The 17,785-nt window shown below is 33.3% G+C and overlaps 1 protein-coding gene across 2 annotated transcripts in view; it reads right to left on the bottom strand.

Annotated features, from left to right (window-relative positions):
* KLHL1 (kelch like family member 1) overlaps positions 1–17,785 on the bottom strand; it is a 348,324-nt gene that overhangs the window by 33,113 nt on the left and 297,426 nt on the right. For both annotated transcript variants that reach the window (XM_014781788.2, XM_087435763.1), the window contains one exon: positions 6,814–6,976. In XM_014781788.2, the coding sequence (XP_014637274.2) occupies positions 6,814–6,976 (163 nt within the window). The remainder of the gene's footprint in view (positions 1–6,813; positions 6,977–17,785) is intronic.

Below are 17,785 nucleotides of genomic sequence, written 5' to 3'. Positions count from 1 at the left end.
GAAAGAAGTCCAAGAAATTTCTTTTAGACAATTTGCTGATGAGATCAGATTAAAAGTTGGTAAGAAATTTCAATTCCCTCTTCTCACAAATCTCAGTATAATTAGGCAGTTATTGGAAGAACACCCTTAACCAATTTTTATGTAGCTTCCCATCACTATGAGATCATTTGGGTATATATAATTTTAATTCCTTATCACTCCTACACATTAGTTTTCCAAAACAGCAGTGATAGAAACATTCTGGATTTTTCTCAACAACTATAGCCAAAAGGAATCTAGTAGGAACGTGTACAGATATTATCTGATATTGAAGATGGTACTAGTGGAAAGTTTGATAGATAAAACTATGCTGCAGAAAAGTAGTTTTACCAAACACATAAATGAAACTGAATTGACAGGTAGTAATTTGCTTTGCCTTTCTATGATCCTGCTCCATATTTTCTTTCTCATCTAATAGATTTTTGAAATAATAATAGATACTAATATTAATTAAAGTTTTAGCAAAATATTTGAGTAGGATTTTGAGAGGAATTAAACATATTGTGAGAGAAATTAAAAGACTTACATGCTCTGTGATAGGACAAATCACAAGGAGGACGTCAAAAAACAAAACACAACAGAACAATGCCTGGGTAAGAGTCTTTCCATAACATGAGCAAAGAAAGTGTATACTTTATAACTTGAGTGTTGTGAGAAAAATAAGTAATTGTGCTTTCAAAAAAATTTAGAAAAATGTACATTTGGTGATACAAGAGATTTTAAAAATAAGATGATAAGATAGCACACTTGAGGGTCAGCTCGGGTGGCCTAGTGGTTAAGTTCAGCGTGCTCCACTTCTGTGGCCAGGGTTCAGGTCCTGGACGCAACCTACACCACTCGTCTGTGGCCATGCTGTGCCGATGGCTCACAAACAAAAAGAGAAAGATTGGCAATAGATGTTAGCTCAGGGTGAATCTTCCTCAGCAAAAAAAAAAACACGGTAGCACACTTAATTGAATAAGATGGATATGAAGTGGATAGGAAAGAGATGTGTCAAATAAGGATATCATATAAGGAAAATTAAAATGCAAAATTTTAAGTCTGCATTGGAAATAATAAAAATCATAAACTAAATGGCAATGATTCAATCTACAATGCGGAGGAAAACATTTCCCAGGTTAAGTGGAAAATAAATAAAATTCTTGGAGAGAAAATAATTTATGGAAAAGAAATCAGTGCTCAAATATGCATAGAACCACTAATATGAATACATACTAAAATATATATTCCAAAACCAAATGACTAGAATAATGAGAAAGGGAACAATTTAAAAAAATTTCTCGGTAGATAAAAACTTTCCTGCATAGAAGAAAACACGCATAGTGGAGATTGTTAAAATGAATCTCCAGGGGCCGGCCTGGTGGCGCAAGCAGTTAAGTGCGTGCGCTCCACTGCAGCGGCCCTGGGTTCGCCAGTTTGGATCCCGGACACGAACTGATGCACCGCTTGTTAAGCCATGCTGTGGCAGCGTCCCATATAAAGTAGAGGAAGATGGGCATGGATGTTAGCCCAGGGCCAGTCTTTCTTAGCAAAAAAGAGGAGGACTGGCATCGGATGTTAGCTCAGGGCTGGTCTTCCTCACAAAAAACAAAAATGAATCTCCAAGTATTAAGTTAAAAGAACGAAAAGTAGCCATCAGATTCTATCTACCATGGTAAACATTTTGCATTTCGAGAAGAATGTGCCAGTTATTAAGCTATTGTGTCTCAGCTCCACATTCTCTCTACTCTGTTTTTTCATGTAGAGGCTACAACTCTGCAAACCACATTTCTGCTTTGCCACCTGGTTCCCTGTTTTAGGTTGTGACATTAATAATGGGTGCTAGAGGGATAGTGGAAGACCAGAGGGGGAGAGAGGGTCTTGCTCCTTTTGTTCATTTCCTATTCCTGTGAACGTCACCCCATCCTTTCTTCTTGCATCCAGTTGCATCCGATCAGCAGTTTTCAAAACTTGCAAAATCAACCTCATTGAGACCACTCAGACCTATCAGCACCAATAAACTGGCATCGCCTTCTCAGAGTTCTGGGTTCTAGACCCAGGATCCCCTCTTCAGAGTTCAGAGACACCAGCTCCAGCTAAGCAGTGGTCCAAACACAGATGTCTGGGTTTCAACTGCACAGAGCCCCTCCTCCAGGCTTCTAAATGTTAGTAATTACAATCTCTTCTTTTTGTTTCCCAGCACTAGGCATTGTAGCTCTTTCTTTCAGTTGGTACGTTTATGTTACAATGTTGTCTTGTTGACTTTCGGTTAATTTTTATACCTACTTAACAAATCTTTATATTAAACTACCTTTGTTTAGAATAACTGATAAATGACTGGTGTGATTTCTGTCTCTTGACTGAACTCTCACTGATAGAGTCAAAACATCTACAATAATTAAGGTTTAAAAACACATATTAAAGATTAAAACTTACTGGACTTACATATCTCCATTAAAAAAATGGCAAAAGATAAGTAAGTAATATCTACTGAATTTTAACCATACATACAAGTCTGTGACATTAGACTACTCAAGCCAATTTGCAATCGAAGTGTGAAGACACAGGAAAGTCCCTTTTTAGACATAAAGTCTAATAAGTTATATAATCAACATATCCTTCCTGGAAAGTAATAATAATAATAATATAGTGAGATACATTTATCCAGAAATAATTTCCAAAATATATGAACTCTACAAACCAAAATGAAAAGGATGGAAAACCCAAAGACTTGAACATATATTTCAAAAAGAAGATATACAAATGGTTAATAAACATATAAAAAAGTGCTTAATCTCATTAATCATCAACTGAATGTAATAGCACTATCCACCAGAATGGATAAAAAAGATAAAAGACTGTCATTATCAAGTCAGTAGGGTATGGAGTATCCAGAATTCTAATACACTGTTAATGTGTGGATAAATTAGGAAAACCACTTTCAAAATCTTTTGGTCATTATCTGCTAAAGCTGAGCACAAGAATACTGTGCTAGCCTAGCAATTTCAGTTCTAGGTCTATATCTAGATGATATGTGTACACATGCTCACAAAAGACATACATAAGGATGTTCACAGCAGCACTACTCTTAAGAACCAAGAAGTGGAAACTAATAAAATGCCCAATTACAGAAGGATGAATAAATAATATTTTGATATATTATGGAAGAATAAACTACAAAAACATTTATTAATACTATCTTTTGCTAAATTCTGAATTTCAAGATGTAATAAATAAAACTAAGTCAAGCACAAATTAAGGAATAAAAAAACAAGTGTAGCTTCTGTATATGCACATTTGATTAAAAATAAAAACAAAACCAAATAATGACACTGACAAAAGCTAAGACAAGAACTTAGTAATAATGCTAACACATAAAAATACCAAATTAGGAGAATAATAACAACACAAACGGAGGATATAACAATGCAAAATAAATTATTATTAATAGTTACAGAATTAGAAGCAATGTACAACTGCCTTCTGCTAAATTTTAGAGTCTCAGTAAAATAAAACTTTTGAAGGGAATATATATGATAATGTGCAATATAATTTCTTCTATCATTTCTTTCTCATGCTCAAGAAAATACACTCATGTTTATAGATAGTTATAGTGGATAGATTGTAGAAAGTTCTCAATTCATGTTATAATGTTGTTATGCTAAGATAAGCTTCAGATCATAATGGAAAATGTTATGAAATGTTTTTTCAAAATATATGTAGACCAAACATAGATATAAAATCATACAAAATAGAATGCAACAAAATATTAAGAAATAATGCAACATGACTCAGTTGGTTTTATTTTAGGTATGTAATGATGGTTTACAATTATAATATTTATGTAAATTACCACATGAATAAATCCAATAGGAAAATATATCATTTTCATAAATTCTTAGATGGAATTTAATAAAACATAAAACAAATATTGATTTTCTAAAATAAAATATCCATTAAGGAAACTACAGACAATAATAAACCTTGCCCTTAACATCATGCAGTGTATGTATCTCAAATAACTAACATCACAGACCATAAAGTACTAGCGTCTTGCAATTGGAGGTCATAGACAAGGACTCCTGATATCAGTACTATTTATGTCGTTATTCTAAAAATAAAAGCAAAACAATAAAAATGGAAACAAATGTAAATATTAAGAAGGAAGAAACAAAGTTTCATTATTAGTTTACTCTATGTTTATCTTCCTAGAAAATCAGTTATATAAATAAAAAAATTAATAGAACTAACATATGCATTTATTAAGATGACTATTATAAGCATGTATACATAACCTATCTTCTCCAGCGGACTATAAATGTGTATTATTAACATATACATGTATATGAACCAACATATAATAAAAAATGTTCAAAAGTATATACAAATCTGAATAAACCTCAGAAGGAAAATATTAAACTTATGCTATAATTAAAAACCACTAAAATACAAAGAGGCTGATTTTAAGAGATAAAAGTATGGCCATATTATCAGATTAAAGGATTTCAAATGTAAAGATCTCACATCTTTTTCTAATCAATTTGTAAATATTTATTTTCAGGCAAAATTCTAAAGGGATTTTTGGGAAGCATATATGATATTCAGAATGTAATTTTGAGCCTAAAATAAACCTGAGGAAGCCTAAGCTTGAGGAAACCATAAATAAAAGTAGAGTGATATAATACATAAACATGAAATTTGTGTCAAAAGTATATACAATTAAAAGAATAAATGGACACAATATATTAATATTGATGCAAGTGGAAAATACTGCAATGTTTCATAATAATAGAAATATAGAAATGTACCTGGTCAAGTAGAATGAGCAATATGCCCAACTTGAATCTCACTATTAAAAAATGTTTCATTTAAACAGAATATTTTTCAAAACAAATTAATTTTTTTGAAGTGGTGACAAATGATAACACAAAGTATTGATCAGGATGCATTAAAAACAGCATTTTTCATGTAATGCTATTGAGAAAGCTTTTGGTCAATCCTACCAAAGAAAAAGTTGAATTCAAGTATTTATTTTATGCCTGAAAATAATTCAGTCCCAATTCTCCTTCCATTCACTTTGTAGGAATTCTTCCTGAAAGAATAATCAGAAATGTGCCAAAAAATAAGTATCTAGTAGTGCTTAATGTAGCTTTGTTTATAATATCAAAATTTAGGAAATATTTTAGATATATATCATTTTAGATGTAAATATTTTAGATATATTTGGATACTTTAGATGTCAAAAGTCAGAGACTAGTTACCTACATTCAGTTTTTTTCCTTTTTTTCCATAAAATGGATTACTGCATAACCAATAAAATTTGAATTTCCAAGTTTTTAACGCCATGGAAAATTTATTTACTATTTATTTATTTACTATTTAGGTGAGAGAAGCAGATTATTTATATTTTAGCAATGGGCTATAATAATAACTTTGTGAATAAACACACATACACATTTAGGAAAAACATTTAGATTGTCAAAGCTTATTAAGAGTAACTAAATTGGATACAGCAATTCATTCAACATTTACAGTAAAAACAGTGAACATGTATTAAACACAGGGATACAACAATGAGTGATGCAGACAAAATCTCGACATTTATTGAACATGTATGCTAGTGAAAAGAGACAGAAAATGATAATGTACTATCGTACTATGAAATAAAGTAATTTCAAGAACAGTAAGTAAAAAATTTGGGATAGCGTGCAGGGTAGTCTATTTCAAATACGATGGATAGCAAATAACTCTCTGTGTGGACAAATTTTGAGATGAAATCTGAACAATGAGAAGGACTCAGGCATGTGAGGATTGGTAGGAAAGCATCTCAAAGAAACGAGCAAATGCAAAGGGGATGAGTTGGGTTAGAGCTTGCTGTTTGAGTCATAGATAAAAGGGCAATTTGGCTGATGTATAGAGAAAAAAAGTTAGAGTAGGCAGAGTTAAGATCCAGTGGGTTCCTTTAGGTACCGATATACGTGGTATTCTAATTGCATGGAGAGGAACTTGAAGAGGACAGACGTATGATTTGCGTTTGTAAAAGGATTGCTCTGGCTGCTTTAGAAAATTGACGGTAGGGGAAAGAGAAGTTGGGAGACCAGGTTGGCAGCTTTTGCAGTTGTCCAGGCCAGAGGTCGTATTAACTCTGTTTAGGGCAGCGGTTCTCATGGGAGTGAGAGGGAGTGTATTTGCCATCCCCAGGGGATATTAGGCAATGTTTGGAGACTTCTTTTGTTGTCACATTGGGGTGGGGGGTCAGCTGGCATCTAGTGGATAGAACCCCAGGATGATGCTAAATACCCTATAATGCAGATAGCCCCACCCCCAACAGAGAATTATCTGACCCAAAATATCAACAGTGTTGAGGCTGAGAATTCTTGATTTAGGGTAATAGGAATGGAAATGGTGAAAAGTGGACAGATTGGTGTCATGAAAAATATATATATATTGAGCATCAATCTTTTGGTAGCCTTTGGAAGGCTCCTCAGGCCATTTTACCAGAAAGGATAAAAATATGTGGATCTTTAATGTGCATAAGTCTCATGAAATATACTTGATACTTCTTTAACTAGCAATTAATGTGAAGAAGTTTGTTTTCTGTTTTACATGCAAAGACAACTGGAAAAATATGCAGTCTTGATTTGTTAATTATCCATAAAGACTAAATGTAAAACAACATCAAAAATTTAAAATATTTAAAATAATTTTTATTGAACCATCTTACTAAAAGTTATTTTAAAAAGAATATTCACTCAAAAAAATTTTTTTCAGAGAAAAAAATACAAATTTACTCACTTGCCATTCAATGCTGCTACTCCAACTGTGCTTCGGGCAATCGACATGCTGGCTACAAATGTCCATTGCTGACTCTGAGGATCCCACCTCTCCACTGTGTTCAGATAGCTCCAGCCATCATGGCCTCCCACTGCATAAATAGGGCCTTCAAGTACTGTCACACCTAAAACACGGGAAATATGAAAACTGAATGGATGTATTTCACAGTGAAATTTTAAAAATCAAATTAATAGTGAAAACTGAGGCCATTCAGTATAGGCTTTAGCCATTAAGAAACAATTGTGCAATGAGGTAGAAACTATTTACTATTAATTGGATCATTCATTAAAGTAAAAACATTAGAACCAAAAATAAATAATATGATCTAGATGCTTTATAAAAGAAAACTAATTTCTTTCTTTATGTCCATGCGAAGAAGCAAATTCTAAAAATCATAGATGATATATCTTGTGCCCGTACTGTAGAACAATGTTTCTACACTGCAGTTTAAAGTACTTTGTTACTTTAAGCAATGTTGTATCAAGCAATATTATGTTATCAATTTGAATTTCAGGGTAGAGTTCTCTGTGTTTTCGCTTCCCAATAACTTCACAGTGAACTTACCTAAAGTTTAGAAAATATGATGCCTTTAATGTTACAAGCTGAAATCACTAAACACAAGCAATTAAGACAGATTAACAGTGAGCCATCAATGGGAAGATACATATAACTCCTATACACTGCTTTTCCAGTAAATTCGCTTCTTCATAGCTGAACTTTCTTAAATGCTAAACAGTTGCTAAATATTTAAAAATCATGTTAATATTGGCTGAAGTTATCTCATTATCTGTAGAGAGATTCTGATGAATTTTCCCCCCAAAGTACAAAGTTCAATGCCTGATTGTCAAGAACTCTGAAGCATCTGTAATTTTACCCTACTTGCCAACTGACAAGTTAGAAAGCCACAAGTATATGTGTATCGATAGAATACATAAGACTATTGGGAGGAAAGGTAGTTATTACTCATAACAACAGCAATAGTCAGAACATCACCATTTTTTAATTTTTTTATTTTGCTGGTTCTCCAAGCCCCAATTCCCATAGAGTGACTCAAAGAGAATGACCAAGGTGGCCTTGACGTTTCCCTCATCTTGACCAAAGTTTAGACAGGATTCTTCCTGTCTCTAGGGCCCTGACCTCACCTCTCTTAGAACATTTACTTGGGAAACTTGTGATTGCAAATTATTCTCTGTTCCTTTGAGATGTAGATCTTTTAAAAAGTCTCTTTCCAGTGTTACAACCCAAAACTGTCTTTCTCAAGGACCTGGGAACTATCTCTTTTAAATGTAATCATCAAAAAAGATAACACCCCTGTCTTCCAGTCTCTGTGGGAAGGCAGGAGTCTAACTTCAGTGGTACCTTTCTTCAAGTTGTAAAACTACCTCTTGTCATGAAGATAGAAAATTTACTTTAGCTTTGGGTAAGGCAAATTAGCAAATATAGATGGCCCATGATGCCCCACCCACCTCAGCTTTTAAAAACTCTCCCACCTTTGTTTCAATGAAGTTGAATTCAACCTTAGTTCTGACCTCTCTTTCCTGTTGCAATAGCCTTGAATAAAGTCTTTCTTATCTGTTTAAGTTTGTCTAATGCAATTTTTTGCATTGACAATGGTCATTTGGAACCTGGACACTCAGTGGGTTGTATTACATGACACGAAGTTAATTTACAATGGTCAATAAACACACCTGCCCATTACTCCAGAAGGAGACATTATCTTTATGCTTTTAAGAATGCCTGCTTTTCACTCTGGACATAGGAACTATCTCTATCTTCCTAGTATTTCTGCTTTAATAGCATCCTTTTGGGCACTCAGTGCCTTGCTAAAAAGTTGTCCAGAAATGTGAGAGATCCAGGGAGAACTGTCTCTCAACAATGATATGAAAGTAAAAAATGACACCTTATTTATTTGTTCATTTATTCAACTACTATTCATTGAATATCTATTATATGTCAGGAATTGTTCTTGGTACCAAAGATACAGTGCCAGGAACACAGAGGTGAACAGGGTAAATAAAGTCCCTTCCCTCATTGAGCTCATATATATTATTCAATGAATATTTCACTAAAATGAAATAAGTACATGATTCACAGTAAGCAAGTCCACTTCACACATATTATGCAATTATAATTTAGTAAAGGATAAAGTAACTGATTAGAATATCAAGTTGCTCTTGTACATACATTCATCTTAGGGATGCTATTTTACATGTACCAGTAATGTATGCACATGGAGGAACAGAGTTCTGATACAGAGATAGTTAAAATCAAAAGACATAAACTCTGAATGTTATTCTTTCTTTAGGCAGCTCAAAGTAAGAGATAGGGATTTGAAAGGACGAGTAAATGTGAAGTTTGGGGCAATTTCCAAAGGATATGGATGTATCGCCCGAGCTTTTTACAGAAGTATATGCAGTTACTCACGTGTCTCAACAATTCAATACAAGATGAATGTTAAACATCTGTGAAGTTTTTAAGGAGATGCTAGAAGCAACTTTTTACTGAGTACCAGTTAGATATATAATATAATTTGGAGTAGCTTGTGTGCTTTGGATTGAGTAGAATGTATTTTGATTGGTTTATGCTCTGTCTTTCTTCTTTAAGATATGATGTCCATCAAAAAGGGACAGATCATTAGCATGAAGCTAATGAACTTGGATTTTATTCTAAAAGCAAAGGGAAATCACTGAAGTGTTTATTGATGAGGGATGTGATCACTATAATATTGATTCTGTGGTCTACATAAGTTTCTGGGAGACATACTAGAGTCCAGAGGTAAGAATCAGAAAAAAGTAAATCCAAGAAAAAAGTTGACATCATAGATGTTCATCACCAAAGAGAAGGTTGCATTTATTTCAAATACCTTTTTGAACTTCCCTGACTTTGGTTTCCCAAGAAGTCAAAAGAATACAAAACACATGGTTTCGATCTTCTGAGGTTGGGACAGTACAGATAATCTGCAGAACACGGAACCTCTGTCTGTTCAAAAACCTTAACAGGAAATTAACTGATGCTTTCACTGCTCTATCACAACAGACCCAATGGGCATGCTCTTTTTTACCATCTGTCAGAATTCCATCAATCAGGATACTCCAATCAACTAAACTTGAGACACAATGAGCTTATAAAAAGTAGCTCTTAAATTAATCAAAGAAAACTTAGATATATTATATACAATATAAATATTTGTATATATTTACATAAACTCCACCTCGAAAGATTGTAATAAAATTTGCTTGAGTTGGGCCTCAGCATCCATAATTAAAAGATGCCAGGGTAATTTGAATTTGCAGCCAGCACTGAGAATTGCCGCCTCAAGGAAAAAAGACACAACTCTGGCCCAGCTGCCAGAGAGGAAAGTAGAATAATCTCTAAACCTACCCATCTAAATAGAATTGCAAGAGAAGTGCCAAATGGTTTAAAAATAAAGAAACTCTAAGGGACTTTAATTGGAGCAACAAAAGAAAATTTATGGAGACCAAAAAAAAGTGTGTGCATTTATATATTTTTAAAAAATATATCTTATTTTCTACTAAACAATTTTGGAAATATAGTTGGAAAGAATTCAAATGAGTGGCTTTGAGAAATAATGAGGAAGAAATAGCTTAAAGCATAGAACAAAGATATAAATAGATGGGTATCTGGAAGAAAATAGACTGGAAGAAAGAAAATGGAAAATGAGTATGTGAATAGTAGCAGTATTGGGAAATAAATGGAAACATATAGATGTTATAATTTTACATATGTTGAAAGAAAAATTGCCAGAACTGAAGAAAAATCTTGATATGCAGATTGAAACATTCTTGAGTTCCAGGTAGGGTTAATGAGAAAAAATATTTATACTTGGACATCTCCTTGTAAAATTTCTGAACTCCCGAATATTTTATTTTATTAGAGCTGGGGAGGAAGTAGAGGGATAATCAAATATTTTATTTAGAAAAAGTGCCTTGCTTGAAAAAATATTTGGTTTAAAATAGTGGAATCAAATACTTCTCATCAAAAGAGCCTTTAGTGAGAGATTGAGAATTCGAATTAATAAGAGTAGACAATGAAATAAATAGCATCTCCTAAATCTAAAGACTTAAGGGAAGAATAAGAGGGAGCACATTAAGATAAATAAGAAAAGAAAAAAGAGGAACGAATAAAGTAAATATGTTAGCCTTGATACTAATGTGAAAGGAAATTTCTTGAAATAAAGAGAATTTCAGATTCGGCTAACAAACAAAACTCATATCTTAGTATTGGAGAGGTATAGTAGAAAAATAATATCTGAAGAATTGAACAGTCAAGTAATTAACTTGACTTAATTGATTAGTATAAAACTGTGCATGATTTAAAGGAAAATACACAACTTTTTTTTTTTTTTTTTTGGTGAGGAAGACTAGCCCTGAGCTAACATCTGTTGCCAATCCTCCTCTTTTGCTGAGGAAGACTGGCCCTGGGCTAACATCTGTGCCCATCTTCCTCTACTTTATATAGGATGCCACCACAGCATCGCTTGACAAGCAGTGCATCAGTCCATGCCTGGGATCCGAACCTGGGAACCCAGGGCTGCTGAAGAGGAACGTGCAAACTTAACCACTACGCCACTGGGTTGACCTGAAAATACACAACTTTTGAAGATAGAAAATAAATATTTAATATCTTTTCAATTTAGAAAGTGAAATGAACCGATGCCACTAGAGAGACACCATGAATAAAAATAAAATAGTTGAAATTAATGAAAGAGAAAACAAACAAATGAAGATAGTATAAATGTCCTCCAAAGCCTTTATTGTTGAACAGATTACTAAAATATTTTGATTTGTATACCTGATTTTAAAAATTGGGATAGTAAAAATAATCTAGACTAGGAATGAGGACTACATTATCACCGATGCATAAGCTTAAAAGAATAAGAGAATACAATCCTAGAGCAACAGGAGTGCTATGTACTGAATTGTGTCCTTCTACAATTCATTTGTTGAATCCCTAACACCAATGTCATGGTATTTGGAGACGAGGCCTTTGGGAGGTAGTTAGAGTTAGATGGAGTCGTGAGGTGGGGCCCTTATAATGTGATTAGTGGCTTTGAAGAAGAGTGAGATAGCTCTCTCTAAGCCATGTGAGTAGACAGCAAGAAGGCAGCCATCTGCAAGCAGGAAGAGGATTTTCATCAGAACTGGACCATGCTGGCACCCTGATCTCGGACTTCCAGCCTCCAGAACTGTGAGAAATAAATTTCTGTTGTTTAAGCTGCCAAATCTATGGTGTTTTGTTTTGGCAGCCTGAGCTGACTAAGACTATATGGCAAAAATTAGGGCCGGCTCCGTGGCTTAGCGGTTGAGTGCGCGCGCTCTGATGCTGGCGGCCCGGGTTCGGATCCCGGGTGTGCCCGGAGGCACCACTTCTCCGTCCAACGCGAGGCCGAGTCCCACGTACAGCAACTAGAAGGATGTGAACCTATGACATACAACTATCTACTGGGGCTTTGGGGGTAAAAAAATGAATAAATAAAATCTTTAAAAAAAAAAAAAAAAAAAAAAAAATAAAAAAGACTATATGGCAAAAATTAAATAAATTATATTGTGACTACATGATATAACATATGCAGTACTTAAAGAAAGAGACTGTTCTTTATGCACTGACAGTTGTCCACATTAAGTGAGAAAAGAAAAAGCTGCTAATCAAATATAGTTTGATAACACTTATGTAAAAGATGCAAAAATATATACACAATAGAGTGAAGGAGTCACAGGCCAATTCCTCCCTCTAAACCCCCAGGACCTTAGGCACATTGCTCAGCTGGTCCACCACCAAGTCTACTTTGTTCTCTGAAGGTATTTTATACTGGGGCCTCATTGCTTTTCTTTGCCATTGGGACTCAGAGTGGAAATTCCTTAGTTCATCTGGACAGATTCCCCTTCCTTCAGACGTGGAGGGTCTCCATCCCTTTTGTTCAAAAGGATCCAGAGCCACTTACCCAAACTGATTCACACCCTTCTCAGGAACCAACTTTTGCCAAGCGAGGCAGGTGTAATAATGTTAGTCTAAATTAATTTTTTGAAAAATCAACCATACACTTTTACCAATTTGGTTATCTGCTGTAAAGTGACAATTGACAACTTGAAAATTCTGGTTATCTGCTCTATATTACCCATAAAAAAGGGGCAATCGATATTATTGTAAGTTTTTTCTCACCCCTATCAGAAAAGAAACAGGAAAGAGACTACGTGTGGGCAGATCTACTTTAAATTAATTATAGCTACATTTATTAATAACTGAATTATTAAGAAGTAATTATAGAAATTTAAAAAATGTATATTACCTATGACTTTTTGTTTCAGACTTAACCTAGAATTATTTGCTTAAGGCAAAAACCATTCTAACAAATGCAAAATGCAGATTTTTCTTTTTTGCTTTAAAATGTAAATAAGTTTTGTGTATCAGAGGAGTGGTAAGGAAACACGTTTGTTACCTGTGATTAGCACTTTAACAAATTTCATACATTACAAACTAAAACTCTCTTTTAGCGATCTATCTTCTCTTTCAAGAAATATCAATCTACAGTAATATAATGACTGTCATCAATCCTTATATTAAAATTAATTCCACAGAATTTTAATAGATTAATCATTTACATACTGATGATTTCAAGAGGAGATTCTACTTATGAAATATCTTTTACAATATGTTTTTCCTTTTGTTTTCTCCATAATTTATCTTGTTTTATTCTGACATCATACATTTCAGTAGCTTTCTAACTAGATTTACTACCTGCATATCTATGTTCTTCAACTGATTTTTGATGTTTCTATGAGATTGAGATTACTCTGCCTGTAGCAGACTATCCTGCTCAAAATCTTCAAGGATTTTCCACTGTTGAGAAAATATTAAAGAGAAAACTTCATCATATGATATAATATGTTGATCAATATATGGCCTTACCTTTTTTAAATTGTTTCTACCACTAGTATATTCATAAATTATTGAAAACAGTAAAATGCGGTACTTGGTGTTTCATCAAAGTTCCATGTATCCTATTTTTCATGACATTTCTTATATGGTACCCCATATCGCAAAAGATCTTCTCCTATGGCAACATATCAAAATTCTGCCCACCATGCAAAACTCCAAGTCTCCAGAGATAAAATTTTCTCTTACTTACCAAGCTGCAAAGAATGCAACCATGGTTTGATAATTTTTTTTATAAAGTTTATATTTCTTTCTAGATTGTAGTAAGGTAACTTAGGGTCTGTGTCTTCTAAGAAATTGCAGTCTCTGTGAAAGTAAGATTTTTTTTTTCAGATAATTATTGCATCTCACAAAGCATCTATAACTGTGATTTAGACCTAGCAGACATTCACTAGGGACATGAGTGGATGGACCATGGAAGAATAAAGAAAGAATGAAAGAATGGACTAATTAGGCAACTAAAGCCTAGAAGAACAAATTAATCTTCTTCAGTGGTTTGAAATGCAGAATATGATGTTATAGAATCTCTAAAGATGTGGAAAGGATTGTGTAGCAGTGTGAAAGACAATTAAAAGATTTTAAATTTAGAAAATTTCCTCTGGGAGAAAATTATATTTATTCTTGATCATATTTAATTTTTAAGGTATATCATAGTACTGAATTAACATTAATTATTTGATAAATGCTTACAGAATAAATCTCCTAATTATAAAATAAAATCACTACAAATAAATTAGATGTTTTAAGACATTGTTCTGATTGTGAATAAGGAAGAGAATTTTATTTTTAGAACTGAAAAATGTTTCTTTTTTTATTTCATATAGAGTAATCTGACTTTTTAATTATCAGAGAAAAGGAGTAATTTCCATATTGTAAACAAAAAATTAGTTAGGTATCAATTTTCCTAAGTCAACATATTTTGAATTATATTTGAATCATAGGATTTTTCCTGAGTCATTTTTATAAGGTTTTTAAAAGTAAAGAATTAAATAGTTTTCATTTTCTAAGAAAACTTTCCATCAGAACAAGAGATGAAAAGAAAGTTGTGCTGGTATCTTGACTAAAACAAGTGTCTAAAGGTTTAAAGGAGATATTTTATCAAGATCAAGACTAAGGTATCAAGTGATTTCCAGCCATCAAACACACTTCAACGCTAAAAAGACCTTTTCTATTTGACTCTCTCTTAGAGGTTAATTTTTCTCACATTTGAGCACAGTTTATGTTTCTGGTACAGTTCGACCTTGAGGTGATATAAGTAAAGACCTAGTAATTATTAACAACTTTATTAGTTAAAATCCTGTTTATGCTTTTGTTAATTATTATTTCTTCATTGAACTGGTTTTTCCTGAAGTTCTATTGACTAAAAGAAAAAAATATATTCTTGAACTTCAAGTGCGCATAGAATTGAACAAGTGTGGTTCTTATCTTAACAGGGAACTAACTTTTTCAAAAAAGGATTCTATTAGTGATTTTCTGCAATCAAAGATGGTGTCTTACATTCTTTTAACAGAGTTCTAATATGAGGTAGCAATGTTTTAAGAACTTGTGGACAGTTAAATAAAAATGAATATTACATAGTCTTATTCTAGTAGCTAATAGACTAAGTGTAAAATCAAATAAGTATGACCTACCATCATAGTTGCTGTAATATACCTACTATGTACCACGAGTGCAGAGGAGGGGACACCTAGCATTGCAAAGGGTATTAAAGGAAGATCTTACCTAGGAAATGACATTTGACTCAACTATTAAGGGATGAATAAGCATTCTCTAGGCAGGAAATAGAGAAAGGATAAGTCTGAGTAGGTGGAAGCAACAGCTTGTGCAAAGTAGGCTGTAAAACAGCTTTGTGTGTTTCCAGCTTGATAAGACATTTAGTATTTAAATCTCGGGGTGTGGTAGCAGAGGGAAGTAGCAGAGTTTGAGCTAGCATTAGGCAAAGGGTAAATATTGATGAGTTATGAATATCACGCTGAGGAGTTTATTCTTTCTAGATAGGTAAATAGACAATCAGATTTGTGTTTTGGAAAGTTAATTTTGGTATTGGGGGAAATAATTGAAGGGGAGAGACTAAGCTAATAACTATCTCTGCTATACAACAGAACCCATGAGACCTAATTATTTTTTTTATTATTAATGGATGCTAGCCTAAGTTTGTTGTTTATATATTATAATACGTATGGCATAAGCAAATGTAAAACAAACATATAATCTTCATATACTTTAAATATAACATCGTCAGGGTGTTCTTTGGGAAGCTGTGATTGGCTTATCTTGCTACTGTAATATCTGGTCTTCAAGACAATGCTGATATGCTGCCATATATACTTTCTGCTTTACACTTTCTGCTTTACCAGCCTGTTCCTCTCTGCCCCATATGTCTCTGCATCGACTCCTCTGACTAATCAACACTGTCGGCATATTAATCTGCCTCCATACCTCTTCTCCACCTTGCAGACTCCTATTCTGTGTTGCATATTTGGTCATTCTGGCCTGTTCTCTCTGTCTAAGCTATTATTTAGTATTGTGTACCTTTAGCAACTTTCAAAGATAAGAGAAAACAAACAAACAAAAAAGTAGGCTCCTTATCTTTATTCTTTTATAATGGCAACATTTTTTATCCATTGTCTTCAAAATTGACTTAAGCAATGAGAATCAATTGCCTCAATTTACTTTTAATGAACCACTTATCTTTACCTTTCCATCTTAAATCTTTTAGGGGGATGCAGACTCGTTATTATACCTTCTATAAATTTCTAGATGAAAGGGCCAAGGTTAGAGATCCCTATAATAGACGTTTCCACTAACGGCCCTTGTCTGTCATTTCATACTTACTTACATTCTGGAGTAATTGACTTATGTAGGTACAGGTTCATGTTAGCTGCTTCTAGACAAAAGCAATTATGAAAATCTAAAGTGAGAACCAGATATAATTTCTTTGCCAAGAGGGGTAACAGTGAAGGGATTCAGGTACACAGCTTTAGATCTTAAAGCTTCCTAAATGCTAAGATTGAGGGCTTATATATTATAAAATAAATTCGAGTGAATTCTATTTAGCAACAATAATTCTGCAACATGTTTCTTTTATTCCTTGACAAAATGATCACAATAGGGAGATGCGTGAATCAAATTGTGAAGATACTATTTCAAAACAGCAAATTCCACTAAGCTATTTTTTCTGATTTATATTCTTTTTAGTATCGCAAATCTTATAAATAAATAATATAAATTAGATAAAAATAATTACATTAAGACTACGATCCCGGGACTCCATTATTTTATTGTGATAGACTTATATAGTTCTTAGCTGACACTAGGAAATACTATTTTAAGAGGCAGCAGAGAAAAGCATGTTGGTTTACTAATCCCAGGCCTGCTATACCTATGCAGCTGTATTTAATTAAATGGAAACAAATAAAAATAAACATTAACAAAATAAGCAACTGTAGAAGTTGGAAATAATTGCTCACAAGTCCCTGAAATGTTTTTTTCTTGTTGAGTCCTCTTTTTTTCTTTCTAGTTGGATACACATCATTCCATTAAAAAGTCTTAAGGATTTGCCCATTGCCTGGGAGTAATTGATTGACACAGAGGTATTTTCTAAGCTAGAACCTGAGCACAATATTAATAAAAAATAACTATTTGAGCATAGAATTGAATGCAAAAAGTTTTGAGTATGCTTATTAATAGTAAGTCAATTGCTTCAACTTTTTGAGTTTCAGTTTTCTAATCTGTAAAATAGTGATAATAATAGTACTTACACTCAAGGGGCTGGTATGAGAATTAAATGAGAAAATGTACTTAAAGTGCTTGGGAGAGTTCTTACCACTTATTTTATTTTATTTTTTTTAAAAGCAACTCTTCATTCAGTGTGATTTCAGGTACTAGGATCAAAAATAAGGTGAAGGTCAAAACTTTGTCTAAGAAGGAACAGAGAAATGGTCTGGATTCACGTAAGTCCAATTGCTTCTTGCACCAT

The sequence above is a fragment of the Ceratotherium simum genome, chromosome 10 (genome assembly GCF_057802395.1).
Source record: "Ceratotherium simum simum isolate JZ-2026a chromosome 10, ASM5780239v1, whole genome shotgun sequence".
In the NCBI taxonomy this organism is placed as follows: Eukaryota; Metazoa; Chordata; class Mammalia; order Perissodactyla; family Rhinocerotidae; genus Ceratotherium; species Ceratotherium simum.
Note: the sequence above shows the minus strand (reverse complement) of the source record. Positions and strands in the feature narration are given on the sequence as shown.